Source organism: Mesocricetus auratus, unplaced genomic scaffold (assembly GCF_017639785.1).
Source record: "Mesocricetus auratus isolate SY011 unplaced genomic scaffold, BCM_Maur_2.0 Super-Scaffold_100008, whole genome shotgun sequence".
Taxonomy (NCBI): Eukaryota; Metazoa; Chordata; class Mammalia; order Rodentia; family Cricetidae; genus Mesocricetus; species Mesocricetus auratus.
The window spans coordinates 82,379,539-82,396,271 of NW_024429192.1; the positions used below are offsets into that span (position 1 = coordinate 82,379,539).

The 16,733-nt window shown below is 46.2% G+C and overlaps 1 protein-coding gene across 3 annotated transcripts in view; it reads left to right on the top strand.

Moving 5' to 3' along the window:
- Positions 1 to 16,733, top strand: part of Lmtk2 (lemur tyrosine kinase 2) — an 89,995-nt gene that overhangs the window by 69,415 nt on the left and 3,847 nt on the right. For all 3 annotated transcript variants that reach the window (XM_013120495.3, XM_013120497.3, XM_013120498.3), the window contains exons 9-13: positions 1,342 to 1,463; positions 5,295 to 5,444; positions 6,516 to 9,441; positions 15,017 to 15,149; positions 15,513 to 15,749. In XM_013120495.3, the coding sequence (XP_012975949.1) occupies positions 1,342 to 1,463; positions 5,295 to 5,444; positions 6,516 to 9,441; positions 15,017 to 15,149; positions 15,513 to 15,749 (3,568 nt within the window). The remainder of the gene's footprint in view (positions 1 to 1,341; positions 1,464 to 5,294; positions 5,445 to 6,515; positions 9,442 to 15,016; positions 15,150 to 15,512; positions 15,750 to 16,733) is intronic.

A 16,733-nucleotide genomic window follows, 5' to 3' on the forward strand; every position in this document is an offset into this window, starting at 1 on the left:
GCTATCATTAGCTTCTGGTTTGTCTAAATCAGTGGCTTTGTGCCAAGGTTTTGTGACAGCTTTTGAAAGACTATTTAGAGATATTTGTAATTCAGTATAATCGACTCAGTTTGACTAAGTAATATAAAAATATTAAACAATACCTTAATTGTGTACTTACTTATTTCATGTGGACATGTATGTTTGTGGGCATGTGCTTGCCAAGGACATGTGCGTGGAAGTCAGTTCTGTTTCTACCCTGTGGATCCCCAGGACAGAACTCAAGTTATTAGTCTTGGCAATAAGTGCCTTTGTGTGTTGAGCCATTTCACTAGCCCTAGACAACAAAATTGATAATTAGCATGTGAGCAAAAATGGTAATTAATATTTGTAGAGCAGAGCACACATGTCATGTAGATGTTTCTCCACTATAGTCAGTAAAACTGTAGCATAGGTTTGATAAACTTGATATTTACTTTTTTTTTTTAACTGTTACAAACTAAACAAGGACATGGGCAAAGATAGTGCTGAGGCTGGAGAGAGACGGCTTAGTGGTTAAAGCACTTGCTGTTCTTGCAGCAGAGGACACAAGTTCAGTTCCCAGAACCCACATGGAGGGTCACAACAGTCTGTAGCTCCAGTTCCAGAGGATCTGACACCCTTTTCTAACTCCTTCTTGGGCTTTAGACACATACATGGTGTACATACATACATTCAGATAAAATATTCTATTCATCCACATAAAATTACATAAATTGTATCTTTAAAAAAATGAAATTTTGTTGCTGCAACACCCATGGTTTTCTAAGCAGGGACATAAAGATAATGTTCATCTGTCATTTAGTGGGTCTTGTGAAGACCCTAGGTGTAATGTTTTCAAAATATGCAAATTTAGGTTGGTTCCTATCCAAGCAGTAACTGTAGTGTCCGAAGCGCTTACTGTACACTGTGAAGTTGTTGCTAGTATTACCTTTCCAACCCTCACAGAGGTGATTGTCTTGAAGGAAGAGGGCTTTGGTGTCTGTAGCTCACCTGTCACTTTGCTGCTGGTAAGTGATGGGAGGACAACCTGTAACATCAGCTGTAGTAACTGGCACTGTCCTCAGTGCAGAAGGCCAGCCTGTGCTAAAGGTGTGCAAGCAAACGTCGTGATGTAGAGATCTGTTTACAAAGCCTTCAGACTTCAGAGGAATATCTCACATCCGTCCTTCCATCCAGAAGTCTCTTCTTTGTGCTGGCTTCCCCGCCTCCCCTGCTGTGTTTTTAGGTTGGGTGTATGCTTTTTGAGAATGTTTTGCTCTTAAGCTATCAAGGTCCCCTCACATAGAATTCCCCTGAACACTATGCTTCTTGACCATGCAGGAGGATTACATTGAAACCGATGACAAAAAAATTTTCCCCCTGAGATGGACTGCTCCAGAATTAGTGACCAGCTTTCAAGACAGACTCTTGACTGCAGATCAGACAAAATACAGTAATATCTGGTAGGTATCTGGTGTGCCATTTTCCTTGGTTTCCTCAGCAAGGGCCTGACTCCCTTCTCTTTGCATATATAAGTAATTATGTAGGATGTAGGGGGCAGAAAGGCACCTCATGTGCCATAGCAATGATGACAGCTTTGTTAGAATTACCTTGTGAATACTGCTTCTTCTGTCCATTTTCTTCTAAAAACAAGAACTGTATCTGTTTTACATTTTGTGCTTACATAGGGCCTGGGATATAGAAGGTACTTAATAATTACCAAAGCGACAAGAAAAGCTGAGAGGGGTTTGGGCCGTTTAGTAAGACTGTTTTTTTGTTTTTTGTTGGGTTTTTTGTTTGTTTGTTTGTTTTGTTTTTTGAGACAAGGTTTCTCTGTGACTTTGGAGGCTGTCCTGGAACTCGCTCTTGTAGACCAGGTTGGCCTCAAGAGATCCCCCTGCCTCTGCCTCCTAAGTGCTGGGACTAAAGGCGTGCGCTACCAACACTCGGCTGTTCTCTCCTTTTGGAAGGGTAATTGAACATTTGTTGTTGCTTCCCCTGTCTTATATCTCATAATTGGTTCTCTGCATTCCCCCCTTTCAATTCTAGAACATGTTCTCCATCCACTAATTTTCTATTTTTTAATGATTTATTTTTATTTTATGTGCATTGGTATTTTGCATATGTGTCTATGTGAGAGAGTCAAATTCCCTAGAACCGACATTACAGACAGTTATGAGCTGCCATGTGGATGCTAGGAATTGAACCCAGGTCCTCTGGAAGAGCAGCCAGTACTCTTAATTGCTGAGCCATCTCTCCAGTCTCTATCTATTTTTTATATTTTCTCTTCAGCTATGTCTATTCTATTATATCTCTCTGTTAGGTTTTACAGTTTTTTATTTAAAAAAATAAGCTGTTTTTTATAACTCTGTCAAATTACTGCAATAAGTAACTCCTATCGATTCTGGATGGAGCATTGTTTCCTGTGGCTTTCCTTCTGGTGAGAATCCATGGCAGTCTAGCCGGAGACACACTCCCCCACAGAGGACCTGGACATGCCTCTGTTGGGTACATGGGTGTCTTGCCATACAGGGAACTCCTCTAGCAGGCACTGCAGAGTGAGCTGAAATGTTCCACTCCGATAATGAGGGCTGTCCAAGGCCGACTCTGGCTACTTTGTAGGTGAGCCCCATTAGTCCCTGTTCTCTCCCTATCTGGCAGCTGGCCTTTCAGGAGCTGGCTCATACCTGCCCTGAAGGAGAACCTTCTGTGGGACATCTTACCTGGGTAGAGCCAGGGCTTTGGCCTGCTCACCTGGTCTTCTTCCGTGGAGCCTTAGGAACCATACAAAGAAGCCTAAGTGCTTGCACAGATGCCCCAGGGCTCAAAGGTGGCTTTTGTGTTCTCAGTTCTCAAAATACTAGCTTCACCTTGGAAGCTCCTGCCTTCTTACCCACCTTAGATTCTTCAAGATGTTTTTTATGCTTCACTGGCATTTTTATTGTATTTAGCAGGATGATTGACATGAAAATGGAGCCTGTGTTCCCCAAGGCAGAGTTGGCCCTGTTCCTGACTGTCAGAATAGTTGCTGGCAGCAGTGCCAGGTCCTGCCACACTGCTCATGCCAAGGCAGTTGAGGAAACCTCACGCAGAATTTAGAGTGGAGGTGGGAAAGCAGCAGGACACACCCTTTCCCAAAAGAAAAGACTTGTGGGCCCCAGGAGCTAGGGAGCCTGCGTTTCTCCTCATGTCCTCTGAAGAGTTGGGGCTGGCAGAGCCTGGGGACTTGGGTCTGAGAATGTCTCACTGAAGAGGGAAGGGAGTGTGGTGAACAGGGCTGTGGAGCCTCAGGCAGGGAGACAGGCTATGTGGGCCTGAACAGGCAGGGAGACAGGCTGTGTGGGCCTGTACAGGTGGAGGCAGTGCCGCTCATTCTGACAGCTGCCAAGCAAACTTTGGTTTTTAGCATTTCACATGGATTCCTTATTTCTCCAAAAAAATTGGCAACTCCAAGGTCAATGGCCAGTGTCTTAAGCATTTTTCTACTTAAAGTGGTCATCCACCCCTGAGGGTTCTCTGCCAGGGAGAAGACACTGCCTTCTGGACTGGTGTGAGGGTTTTTCCTCCTCCTCTTCACTTTAGAAGTGACCTCTGTGGACAAGAAATACGCTGGCTCTGCTCAGTTACTTGTAAAGTAGCATCAGGAAATTGAGCACCAGGCTACACAACAGCAAATAAAGCCACTCTGTGCTATTGCTACTCACAGGCTCCTAGTGGGCATTGAACTGTCTCATAACCACACACCTGAATCTGGAGGAAGACAGAATCACAAATCGCAGGGAGCTTTTGAAAAACTCTGGTTTCCCAGGCCAAACCTGATTCTGTCACTGAATGCTAGATATGGGTCATTTGTGGTCGCACACACCCTTAATTCAAGCACTGGAAAGCAGAGACCAGCAGTGTTTTTACATTCATGGCCAGCTTAGTTTACATAGTAAGTTCAAGGCCAACCTGGGCTACATAGTGAGACCCTGACTTTAAAACAAAACAAAGGGGATACAGATCCTAAGTACCAACTTACTTGTTTAAAATTCTCCCTGAAGAATCTAAAAAGATGGCTCAGTGGTTAAGAGCTGCTCTTGCAGAGGACCTGAGTTGGATTCCCAGAACCAGCATGGCAGCTCACATCCCATCTGTAACTCTAGCTCCAAGGGATCTGATACCCCCTTCTGGTCTCCGTGGCGCTAGGGATGCAAATGGTGCAGACACACATGCAGGCAAAATACCCATATACATAAAATAATAAAATGTTTAAAAATTTAAACTTCCCAGATGACATGCATGACTCCCTGAGAACATCCCAGTAGATTCCCATATGACAGTGAATAGTGGAAAGAAATGAGAGTGTGTGAAGGAAGGAAACATACTTCCTTTGAGCTAAGCAGGTGAGGTCTTTCCAGGGGGGACAGAGCTCTAGGGTGCAAGGACAAGTTGCGGGGGAGGATGGGTATTTCATCATGAATGTATAATCTCAGCACCTGGCTGATTGAGGCAGGAGGACCACTGTGAATTAAAAACCTGTCTACACAGGTGAGTTCCATTCAGCATAGTCTACACAGTGAGAACTTGTAGAGCTAGTTAAATAGACTCTGAGATAGGGTGTCCCACTGCAGTGATACCATCCTGTGGCCTCTTCTGGCACCAGACAGCTGCCACAAGCTAGGATGCTGAGGAGTAACCAAAATAACAGAGATTTTGCTCATGTAAAAGTTTCCTGGAATTATTTTATAGTGTTTATCATTATTCAGTGGGATTCCCCACCTCAGAATTCAGAGTATTTATATTGCTAAGCCATTTTGCCAAGATTTAGCATTCTATTATTCTTTCAACTAATTCCTTTTAAGTTGTTTTTTGGTGGGGATCTTTTTGTTGTGGGTTTTTGTTTTTTGCTTTTTGAGACAGGTTTTCTCTGTGTAACAGCCATGGCTGTCCTGCAACTCACTCTGTAGAATGCCTGTCTCTGCCTCCGGAGTGTTGGGATTAAAGGTGTGGGCCACCACCGCCTGGCCCCTTGAAGTTTTAAAGTCACAAGGGGTCATTTGTTTAATTCCTGTGATTATATTATTATGCTCAGTTATAGTGATGAAGTAAATATGAGAAGGCTTTCTGGTCACCTTCATTTCAAGAGAAGTAGCTCTTGTTTTTTGCCATTGGGATATTATTTAAGAACTGTTTTATACTGATCTTACTAATAAATAACCACTTCCATGCATATCTTGTCCATACAGTTGCTGATGCTAGAAATAAAAATGAGGTTGTTAGCGACTTCAGCATGACTCTCTTGCTTTCCACAGGTCATTGGGTGTGACCCTTTGGGAACTCTTCAGTAATGCTGCTCAGCCTTATGTAAACCTTTCCGACCTGGATGTTCTCAATCAAGTCATTAGAGAGAGGGACATGAAACTCCCAAAGCCCCAGCTGGAGCAGCCCTATTCTGATAGATGGTTGGTAGCTTCCTTCTGCTTTGTAATCTACAAAAACAAGTGTGGGGACTAGGGACAGGGCTCAGTCAGGGCAGTGCCTGCCACTCGAGCAGGAAATCTGAGTTCACACCCCCAGCAATTGTCTAAAAAGCTGAGTGTGGTAGTGTGTACCTGCCTTCCCATACTGAGGTGATGGAGACAGGACAATCCATGGGGCTTGATGGCCTCATTAAGTCAACCTAGCTGAATCAGTGAAGTCCAGGTTCAGTGAGAGACCCCGTCTCAAGGGATGGAGACTAATTGAGGATGGCTTCTGAAGTAGAGGAAGACCCAGTATAGACCTGGCCTCCATGTACACCATTCAGACTGCATGTGCGCATGCACACATGTTCATCCATATGCCCCTTAGTTTTAGACAATAGATAAATATCATTCTAATAAAGTATGTGCCTGTATGAAAACGTCATAGTGAAGCCCATTATTGTTCATAATTAATATATGCTAATGAAAACTAAGCATATCCAAACTAGAGCACTAATCAGGTTTGGTTTTTTTGTGTTGTTTGTTTTAAGTTTTTTAGTTTTTTTGAGACAGGGTTTCTCTGTGACTTTAGAGGCTGTCCTGGAACTTGCTCTGTAGACCAGGCTGGCCTTGAACTCACAGAGACCCTCCTGCCTCTGCCTCCCGAGTGCTGGGACTAAAGGCGTGAGCCACCACCACCCGGCTACTAATCAGGTTTTTAAAAAACTTTTTTTTTGCATGTTCTTAGAATGCTATCAAAATATTAACAATAAAAATTTAGAATAGCAACCAAAAAAATTTATGGGAAAGTTATGACAAGAACATAAGAACATGTGATTTGGCAGACAGCTTGTAGCTGGATACGGTGAAATGTCCTGAAAGTAAACCAAAAAAGAATGAGTGCATCACATGTTCTTTCCTTTCCTCTGGTGTGGTAATCACACTCTGAGCTAATCCCTTAACATGGCTGGCCGTGGTTAGGATCTTGCTGGGGAAGGGTATGTTGAATTGGCTCTGAAGTAAGGTTATTTCTTGCTTCTGTGCATTAATTGTCCCATGTGTGGCTCGCAGGTATGAAGTGTTACAGTTCTGCTGGCTGGCTCCTGACAGGAGGCCAGCTGCAGAAGATGTGCACCGACTGCTCACTTACCTGCGGATGCAGAGCCAGCGGGACTCAGAGGTGGACTTTGAACAGCAGTGGACCGCTCTCAAGCCAAACACCAGCAGCAGGGACACATCAAGTAGTGCTGCATTCCCCATCCTTGACCACTTTGCCCGGGACCGGCTAGGTCGGGAGATGGAGGAGGTCCTCACAGTGACTGAGACCAGCCAGGGACTGAGCTTTGAGTATGTGTGGGAAGCTGCCAAGCATGACCACTTTGATGAGCGAGGCCAGGGCCACCCAGATGAAGCCTTGTCTTACTCTAGCATGTTCTTCCCCGTTGAAGTGTTTGAGAGTTCACTTTCAGATCCTGGCCCTGGGAAACAAGATGACAGTGGCCAAGAGGTACCCCCGAGGGCCCCTGGGGTGGTTCCTGTGTTTGACGCCCACAACCTCTCTGTTGGAAGTGACTATTACATCCAGTTGGAAGAGAAAAGCCGTAGTAATTTAGGGCTGGATTATCCACCTGCTCTGCTCACAACTGAAGTGGATAATCCAGAAAGGGTTGGAGCTGAGGCACCCCAGCCTACAGCCCTCAAGAACCTCTTGTCTGAGGAGCCCAATTCAGGTGACAGTTTCTTCCAGAGCAGTGCTCACCCCAAAGAACCCAGCTCTTCTGAGGGCTCACATGCTGCCAGCATCCCTGGGAGCCCTTTCAACATATTCAGTGACCTTGACAAAGCAGATGACCTGTCCAGTCACCAGAAAATATTTGACCTAATGGAACTAAATGGAGTTCAAGCTGACTTTAAACCAGCCGCCTTGAGTTCAAGCCTGGATGACCCCAAAGACACCTGCCACTCCAACAAAGAAAAGTCACATAAGCTTTTCGACCAGAGCCCTGTGTGTTTAACAGAAAGTCTTTTGCACCAAGATCACTTTGATCCACTGAGTGTTCAAGAATTGTCAGAAAACTTTTTATTTCTTCAGGAGAAAAACCTACTGAAAGGCTCGCTGCCCAGCAAGGAGCCAGTGAATGATCTTCAAACAGAACTTAAGAATGCAGGTTTTACCTCAGCACTGTTAGATTCACCCCAGAGAGGCTCTCAGGGTTCTGAAGTTGCGTTTCCTGAGAATACACTAGACCTTCCTCTGTCACAGGAAAACCTGAGTGGAGAGAATGAAGGTACAGGGGTCACACTTCAGGGTAGTACACCACCACAGGCCTCCCCAGAAGTGCAGATACCTCTGGCCTCACTCACAGAGGAAGCATCTCCTAATGTCCCCTTAGATACAGTTCTGAGACCAGGAGAGACCAAATCCTTTGTAGATGTCAGAGTCCCTGAGGACTCCATTTGCCTGGATCTAAGTTCCAACCCCATGACTGCCCCAAATGAAATTCCTTCTACTGATGCCAAGACTCATGATGAGGACACTAGACCCCCTGACATGACTTGCCAAAGCAAGGAGGCCTTGAACATAACCAAAAGAGATTCCATCCTTGTGAATGATGGTCTTGCTGGTCAGGGTAGCATGGGGACTAGTCTTCCAGAATCTAGACAGGATTTACAAAACCAGCCATTTTCAGAAGACCTCCTTAGTGGCAGCATACTGGAGAGAAGCTCGGTAGCCGTGGAGACAGCAAGTCAGCTTAATTACAAGGCTGCCCCCAAAGATGCTGCCTCTGCCCTTTCCTCGGACTCCACCAGCCAAGACAGCCTCTTAGAAGACAGTTTGTCAACACCCATCCCCACCTCAGAGCAGTCTGTGGAGACACCAGACTCCCTGGATTCAGTAGATGTCCATGAAGCATTACTAGAGTCCCTTAGCTCTCATACCCCTCAGAAACTCTTGCCCCCTGATAAGCCCGCAGACAGTGGTTATGAAACAGAGAACCTGGAGTCTCCTGAGTGGACCCTGCATCCTGCACCTGAGGGTGCTACTGATTCAGACACGATTGCAGCAGGTGACAGTGGCCAAAACAGTTTGCCTCCCAACCCGGTCATTGTCATCTCAGATGCAGGCGATGGCCACAGGGGTGCTGAAGGTCCCTCTCAGGGCTTTACACTTGGCACCCAGAGTTCGTATCGAGACTCTGCATACTTTTCAGACAATGACTCAGAGCCAGATAAAAAGCCTGAGGAGGTCCCAGCATCATCTGCCTCTGCCTTGGCCTTGGTAAAAGACCAGTCCCCACCTGAGCCTGCTGTCCCAGAGGAAAACTCTGACATCGGAGACAGCTGTATGGAAGCCCCACAGAGCAAGCCAGATCAAAACGAGGTGCCTGCTGTACAGAATTCTTGTCACTCAGAGTTACAAGAAATGTTGCAGCCCACACCAGCTGATGATTCCAGAGAGACATTTCCTGTGGATGATGAGGCCAGCAGCGCCTTGAGTTTGTTGAATTCAGAACTTAGCAGCTGTGATGACTTGGAGACACAGGAAGATCGCCCGTGCACCCTGGCCTCTACCGGCACCAACACCAATGAACTCCTTGCATACACAAGTTCCACACTGGATAAATCCGTGTCCAGTCCCTTCGAGGGCCCCAAACTTAAGGAGCCAGACATTGAAGGGAAATACCTGGGCAAACTCTGCGTGTCTGGGATGCTGGACCTCTCGGAGGATGGGATGGATGCTGATGAGGAAGATGAGAACAGTGATGACTCAGACGAGGACCTGCGGGCCTTCAACTTACACAGCCTTAGTTCCGAGTCAGAAGACGACACAGAGCACCCCGTGCCCATTATTGTCAGTAATGATGATGGCCTACACTTGCGGAGTTTGCTGAAACCCTCAGCCACTGAGGCTCCTGAGCAGCTGCCAGATGACTGGAAGAAGGAAAAGAAGGCAGTGACATTTTTTGATGATGTCACTGTTTACCTGTTTGACCAGGTATCTCAGACTTCTGTTTATATTGTAGAGAATTTCAAGAAGGTGTGAAGCTAAATGTGGTCTGATTTGGTTTTGTTTTTAAAAGTTCAGAATTTTATTTCCTTTTATTTGTGTAGTGTTTGGGTAGATGTGTTTGCGTGTGTGTAGGTGCACATATGCGTCTGTGTGGGGGGCAGAGGTTGGTGCCATTGTCTTCCTTGTCCATTTCCCACATTATAGAGAGCAGGTGCTCTGACTTAAACTCGGAACTCACTGATGCAGCTCATCTCAGTCACCTTGCTCTGGGGATCCCATCTCTACTTTTCGTGCCCTGGGATGACAGGCATGTCCTTAGCAGTACATGGGTGCTAGTGACTTGCACTCCGGTCCACAAGACACCCATCCTTTTGGTCTCATTGTTCTTTGTGCCAACTTGCCCTCACTAATCAAACCATCCACATCATCAGTTCCCCTGTGCAGCAGTGTTCGTGTCCTTAATAGAAGTCTGTGCTCTCATGTCACAGTGCTGAGATTTTAAGCCTTAGAAATAACTTTTCCTAATGGCTGCCACCCGGGATGACTGGGCTCCAGGTTGTCACACTTGAGGCAGGCAGTGAAAGCAAAGCATACCATGAGCTCAGGACTAGCACACTAAGCTTCCCAGGAGGGCAGCATGCATGTCATTATAGCTGTGACTTTTTTGTTTTACTGTTTGCTGTATAGCCCTGACTGTTCTGGAACTCACTGTAGATCAGGCTGGTCTCAAACTCGGAAATCCACTTTCCTCTGCCTCCTGAGTACTGAGACTAAAGGTGTGCACCACTATGCCCAGCTTGTGGTCTTGCCTTTTAATTGCCGTTGAGGCAGCAGACAGTGACAATGTGGGAGTCATTTGAGACTGGTGATGTTCCAAGAATCGACAGAAATTAATTTTGCACAGGGCATTTGCATTCAGTTAAGGGAGAGAACCCTGGGCATTCTTCCTGGATCTCCTAATGGAGTTCTGCTGAAATTAGTTGACCAAATTTTAGAATCTGGCAATTGGCAGTAATACCCCACACTTGGGTACAGGCCTAGAACAGTTGCTGGCAGGGAACTTCATAGATGGTGGCCAGTAGCAGCCCCTGGAGGGTGAGTCTGGAGAGTATGATATGCAGGCAGCAGACGGTCCTTCTGCTTTGATCCTTGGTGGCTTAGTATGTGCTCTGCTTGGTGGGTAGACAGGCTTATAACTGGAATTTTTCTCTCTCTCTCCTTCCCTCTCCTTCCCCTCCCACCTCTTGTGTGCATGTGTTTGTATGTAACTGCTCACAAGTGGAGGTCATAGATCAGTGCCATATGTCTTCCTCAATTGCTGCCCATCTTATTTTTTTGAGACTGGGTATCTAATTGAATCTGGATCTCCCTGTTTGAATAACCCAGCTTTAAATTAAAAACAAAAATCTCTGTTGTACCACTTGCATGCCTGGTTCCCAAAGATGTCAGAAGTGGGATTCCCTAGAACTGAAGTTACAGGTGGTTGTGAGCTACCATGTGGGTGCTGGGAACAAACTCAGGTCCACTGGAAGAGCAGCCAGTGCTCTGAACTGCTGAGCCATCTCTTCAGCCCCAGACACCTAGCTTTTTATATGGGTTTTGGGGATTGAACTTGGGTCCTCAGGCTTTCATGGCAAGCAGTTTACCAACGTAGTCCCTTCCTTCCTCCATGTTCTTTATTTACTGATCGTCTTTGTGATCTTTGAGTTACTAGTTTATGTGGATGTTAATGGATCCCAGGGCCTTTGAAGTCTCTGTATCTCAGGCTGTCCTTGAACTGATGGGTCTTCTGCCTTGGTCTCCTGAGTTCTGGGGTTGTAGATGTTAACCATCACATGTAAACCCTGAATTTGCTTTTTGAATCGGATTATAATTAATCTTTGAGGTCATGAGGCCTGAGAATGGTTCTCACTGTGTGCCAGAAAGTGCAGGGACCTTGGTGTCTCTGATACTGCTTGCCCAGTTTTTGCTTAGTTCTCAGAGCTAAGCCCTTGACTTCATCTTGGCCTCTGGGAAGAGCTTCTCAGGGTTCCACAGTAGAGGCTTCCAGGCACTATTCCCCGTTGTCACTAAGACCCTGGTCACCTTCCTTCTTACCAAGCTTCTTAGGGCTGGGGCTGCAGCTCAGCCATAGAGTGTGTGCCTGGCTTGCTGAGCCCTACATGGTCCACAACAGATAAAAGTAAGCAAACAAAACCCGCCCATTTCCTGCTGCCTCATGTGGGATTGGGTGGTGGTGGAAAGAAGACACAGACCTGGCTTAGCCTGACTCACGGGCAGACCAGGGGGCTGCCTCCCTTCTCCTGCTGTTCTCCCCAAGCCGCCCTCCAGAACTGTCCAGCCATGATGGCTCCTAGAGCCAGAATGAGAGCCTGCCTCTTTTGATTGTAGAGTTGATTAGGGTTTTGGGCCCTCTTGTTGCTTTATTTAGCTTTGCTGTTTGGTGCTATCTTTGGCTGTGATTTCAGGACCATGGCTAGACTGATGAGTAGGGAAGAGCCTTCTTCCTCAGGGAGCTTCTGGAAACACTGTAAGATTTGTTAATCTCTCCAAAGAATGGCTTTTGGTTTCATGATGGATGGGTTGTTTTCATTTTTGTTTTTCTTTATTATTTTTCCCTTTTCAGTGTCAATTGGTTCCTGCTTCATCTTTAATATTTCCTTCTACACACTTGGGTTTGCTTTTCATTTTCCAGTTTTTTGTTAGTTCGTTTGTTTTTTTTTTAATGAGTATGGGTGTTTTACCTGCATATATGTCTGGGCACCACATGCACGCAGTGCCTACAGAGGCCAGAAGAGGGCATTAGATCCCCTGGAACTGTAGTTACAGATGGTTGTGAACCACTGTGTGGGTGCTAGGAATCAATCCAGGTCCTCTGGAAGAGCAACCTGTGTTCTTAACTGCTGAACCCCTTTTTCTAGATTTGTAAAGTAAAAACTTTGGAACTTAAGACTTCTTTTTTTCTATTAAGCTTTCGTGGCATAATTTCCTTCTTGGTGCTCTAGTTGCTTTCCACAGATTTGAAATATGTCCTTTTGTTTTCATCCAGCTCAAATGGTTTTCTCATTTTCCTTAAGACTTCCTCTCTGACTCACCAAAGACTTAGATGTATGTTATGTGGTTTTCAAGACTTGAAGATCTCCTTTTTATAATTGTTACTGCATTTATTTTATACATTTATTACATGTGTGAGGCCTTGCCACCATGACCAAAAGAAGAAAGAAAAAATAGTGCAATGTGTTTTGCTTTCAGTCATCAAACATTTTAAGAAATTCACAAGCATGAGCTAGAGGTGAAACTTAATTGGTAGACTATTTACCTAGCATATGTAAATACCAGCACCCCATAAAATGAGCATGGTAGTACACAAGCTGTAAGCCCAGCACTCAGGATTAGAAGCTCCAAGTTGTCCTTGGCTACATAGATAGTTGGAGGCCAGCCTGGGTTCCATGAGACCCTGCCTTAGCGCATGCTCATGTGCACGCTCACATGCCCACACACGGTGGGGTGCACTCAGAGGCTAGCAAGATAGCTCAGTTGTAAAAAGTGCTTGCTCCCGAGCCCAGCAATCCAAGGTCAGTGTCTAGGACCTACATAGATGAGAGAACTGACTTCCACAAATTGTCCTCTGACCCCCACATGTATGCCATTACATATCGCATACCCTCCAGAGAGTAAATAAATAAGTATACAAAAGCAATATGATAATTTTTGTACAAAGAAAGAAAACAACTCAAGGCAAATGGTTTTATATTCAACCTATGGTCCTGTCTGCTTTTGTTCTGTCTTCAGCGCTTCATACTTACTCCTGGAAGATCCTTTCTCTGAGCATAGATTCTGAGTTGACAGCTCTTTCCCCTCAGCATTCAGTTCCCTGTTTAAACTCTCTTCACATAATCCCAGTGCTCATGACCTTTGGCTCCTGTGTGGACCTCTGTACAGTGAGGTTGTCCTGGCTACTTGAAGGCTGGGTCACTGTAGATTTTGTGTGTTCCCATCATGCTATGGGGCATCTGTCTTCAGGGTGGTGCAGAGTGTTGCCATGTTTGTCTTAGGCCACAAGCTCCAGCCAACCTCCTGTGAGCTTCGGTATCAGTACTAGTTCCTCTTTCCAGTCTGTGGCTCCGATGTACCTTCTGGCCAGGCTGGAGCTTGGTGGCACCCCTGCATCCCCACAGTCCAGTTTTCACAGCTTTGGTATGTTGTTTGGGGTCAGCTCCTCAACACTTGTTGCTTTTTTTTTTGTTTTTTTTTTTTTTTTGTTTTTGTTTTTTTTTTTTTTTTACGAGACAGGGTTTCTCAGTATTGTGTTGGAGGCTGTCATCCAGCCCGGCCTCGAACTCACAGAAATCCACCTGTCTCTGCCTCTCAAGTGCTGGGATTAAAGGCATGCGCCACCACCGCCCGGCTCACTTTGTTGCTTTTTTGAATGCCCCTTGGTGATATCCCTGTAAACCCAGTCCTGTACACCTTCTTGGTCCTCCAAGCAGGAAGATGGTGCCCAAGTCTGCCACACAAGGAAGGAAATCATAAAACATCAGGGGTCCTCTTCAGAACCAGCCATCAGACTACATGGAGATGGGGTGACAGGAACAGAACAGGGACAAGGAGAGAAAAGAACCTTGGGATTGTCTTGCTCTGAGGATTAGAAGATCCCTTCCTTTCCTAGAACCCGCAACCCTGTCCAGGCCAGGGCATTCCAAAGGCATTCTGTCTGCCACACAGTGCCAGTTTGGTGCCACTTTGGAGTCTGGGCCGCTTTCCTCCTGCTTGTTCTTTTCTTTTTAGAGGTTTCACATGACCTGTACAGATGCTAGAGCTGCATTCAAGGGACCGTATATGGCAGGACTTTGCCATACATAGTGGTACAGGCCTGTAATCCCATGATTCAGGAGACTGAAGGGATCAAAAGACTAATGCCAGCGTGAGCTAGATAGCAAGTTTGAGACCTCTCTGGGTTACAGACGCAGATTGTCTTTAAAAATGAAGAGGCTAAGTGGTGGCAGCAACACATTTAATCCCAGCACTCAGGAGGCAGAGGCAGGCGGATCTCTGTGACTTCTGGCCAGCCTGGTCTACAGAGTGAGTTCCAGGACAGCCAGGGCTACATAGAGAAACCTTATTTCAGGGGTGGGGGGTGCGGGGAAAGAAAGAAAAGAGAGAAAGGGAGGAAGGAAAGAAAAGAAAGGGGGCTGGAAAGAACTGGTTTTGGTGATGCAACCTTTAGTCCCAGCCATCTAGAAACTGAGAGGCAGGTAGATGTCTAGAGTGTGAGGCCAGCCTGGTCTACATAATGAGGTTGTGTCATAAGGGTGGTGGGGTGGGGCCTGGAAAGCTGACTCCTAGGTTAAGAACAGGGCTGCCTTTGCATAGGACCTGGGTTCCCAGCACCCATTTGGCAATTCATAGTCATCTGTAACTCCAAATCCTGACGGCCTGATGCTTTCTTCCTCACATAAAGTAAATAACTCTTTAGTTCACCTCATCCGATGAGCCTGTCAGCCTGGGTGGGGACAGATATTTGGGCTCTAAAAACTAGAATATTTGTTTGGCTTTCCAGGAAACTCCCACCAAAGAGCTGGGGCACTGCGGAGGAGAAGCACATGGTCCTGGGCCCAGCAGCCCAGCAGCATCCTCGGGCTCACCCTACCTGGGCAGGTGCATGAATTCGGAGAGCTCCACAGATGAAGAAGGTATTTGATTGTGCCGTGCAGATCAGTTGCAAAGGCAGTGAAAAGGAACATTATTTGGGGGGTGGGGTTTGTTTTGTTTTGTTTGCTTGTCTTTATGACAAGAGTCTCACTCTGTAGACCAGGCTGGCCTAGAATGCAATAGAGGTCCCCCATCTTTGCCTCCCAAGTGCCACCACGCCTGGCTAATGCTAACATTGTTGGAAAGGAACATCGTTTGTTTTTAAATGACCCCTGAAGAAACACACTTCCCCTGTGTTTCTGCCCTGCCATCTGTTGACGGCTTGTGTCGGAATGCCCTGGGCTCCCTCTCCTTATCATGAGTTGATTGCGTAAAGTGATAACAGGGTGATGTTCTTACTGCAGGTGGAGGCTTTGAATGGGATGACGACTTCTCCCCAGATCCTTTCATGTCAAAAACAAGCCTTCTGGGCTCCAAGCCTTCTCTTCAAAGCTCCAAATACTTTTCTCCCCCACCACCGACCAGGAGTGCAGAGCAGAGCTGGCCACATGTGTCTCCCTGCTCCAGGTTCTCCATCTCTCCTGCCAACATTGCCAGCTTCTCTCTCACACACCTCACGGACTCGGACATTGAACAAGGAGGTGAGAGGGGCCCTGTGCGTGCTGGGGGTGGGGCCATGGCAGAGGCATGGTGGCTTTCATCCAGGAGTGCTCACCTATCCTAGACCCAAAGGAGTGGTGATGTGATGCTATTTTAGTCTTTCCTGAGTAGATTACAAATTTGCTTGAAAATTCTCAGTTTGTGCTAGGGGTGGTTCCTTGGGTATACTTAGCACATTTTTCTACCGTTGAGGTATATCCCCTCACTGGGGAATTCTAGGCAGATGATCTACCCCTGAGCCACACCTTAGCCCCTCACTGGGGAATTCTAGGCAGATGATGATCTACCCCTGAGCCACACCCCAGTCCCTCAATGCTTTACCACTAATCTTCATCCCCAGATCACTTCTTACTCTTTGTTTTGTTTTTGAGACAGAATCTCACCAAGTTGCTCTGCTAGACTTGTATCTAGTTTGGCCTTGAACTTTCGATCTTTCTGCCTCATATACCCATGTAGGTGAAAGAACAGGCCTAGAGTATCACTCACAGGCTTGACAGTGCATATACAACCACATTTCTCCCGTTTAGAATCGCTCCCAATGCTTATTTCTGTATAACCCTGCTGGCCTGACCCTGGAGATCTTGGAGGTCCTAGAGAGGGTTCTGTTTTCTTTCCCCTTCTTGCCAGTCCTGCTTCCCTGGGTCACGCTTCTCTCCCAGAGGAGCGCCCTGCACAGGCACCTGCTCAAGGCACACTTGACCTGTGGTTTGGGTTGGAGCCCAGGCTCTCTGTCTCTACCCTGGCAGTGTTGATTTTGCCATTAAGTTTTGGTCTCCATGCGATACCAGAGGGCCAGCTGGGAGCTCACAGCAGGGGCCAATTTGAAGTAGCAATACCTGAACATATGGGCCCCTTTCCCTATACCAAGATTGGAAGATAAATGTTAATAGGTACGTTTTTTATTTGAAGTTTACAGATCAAATAATAAATGTAGGATATAAAGTGCTTTTATTTGTTTACATAGT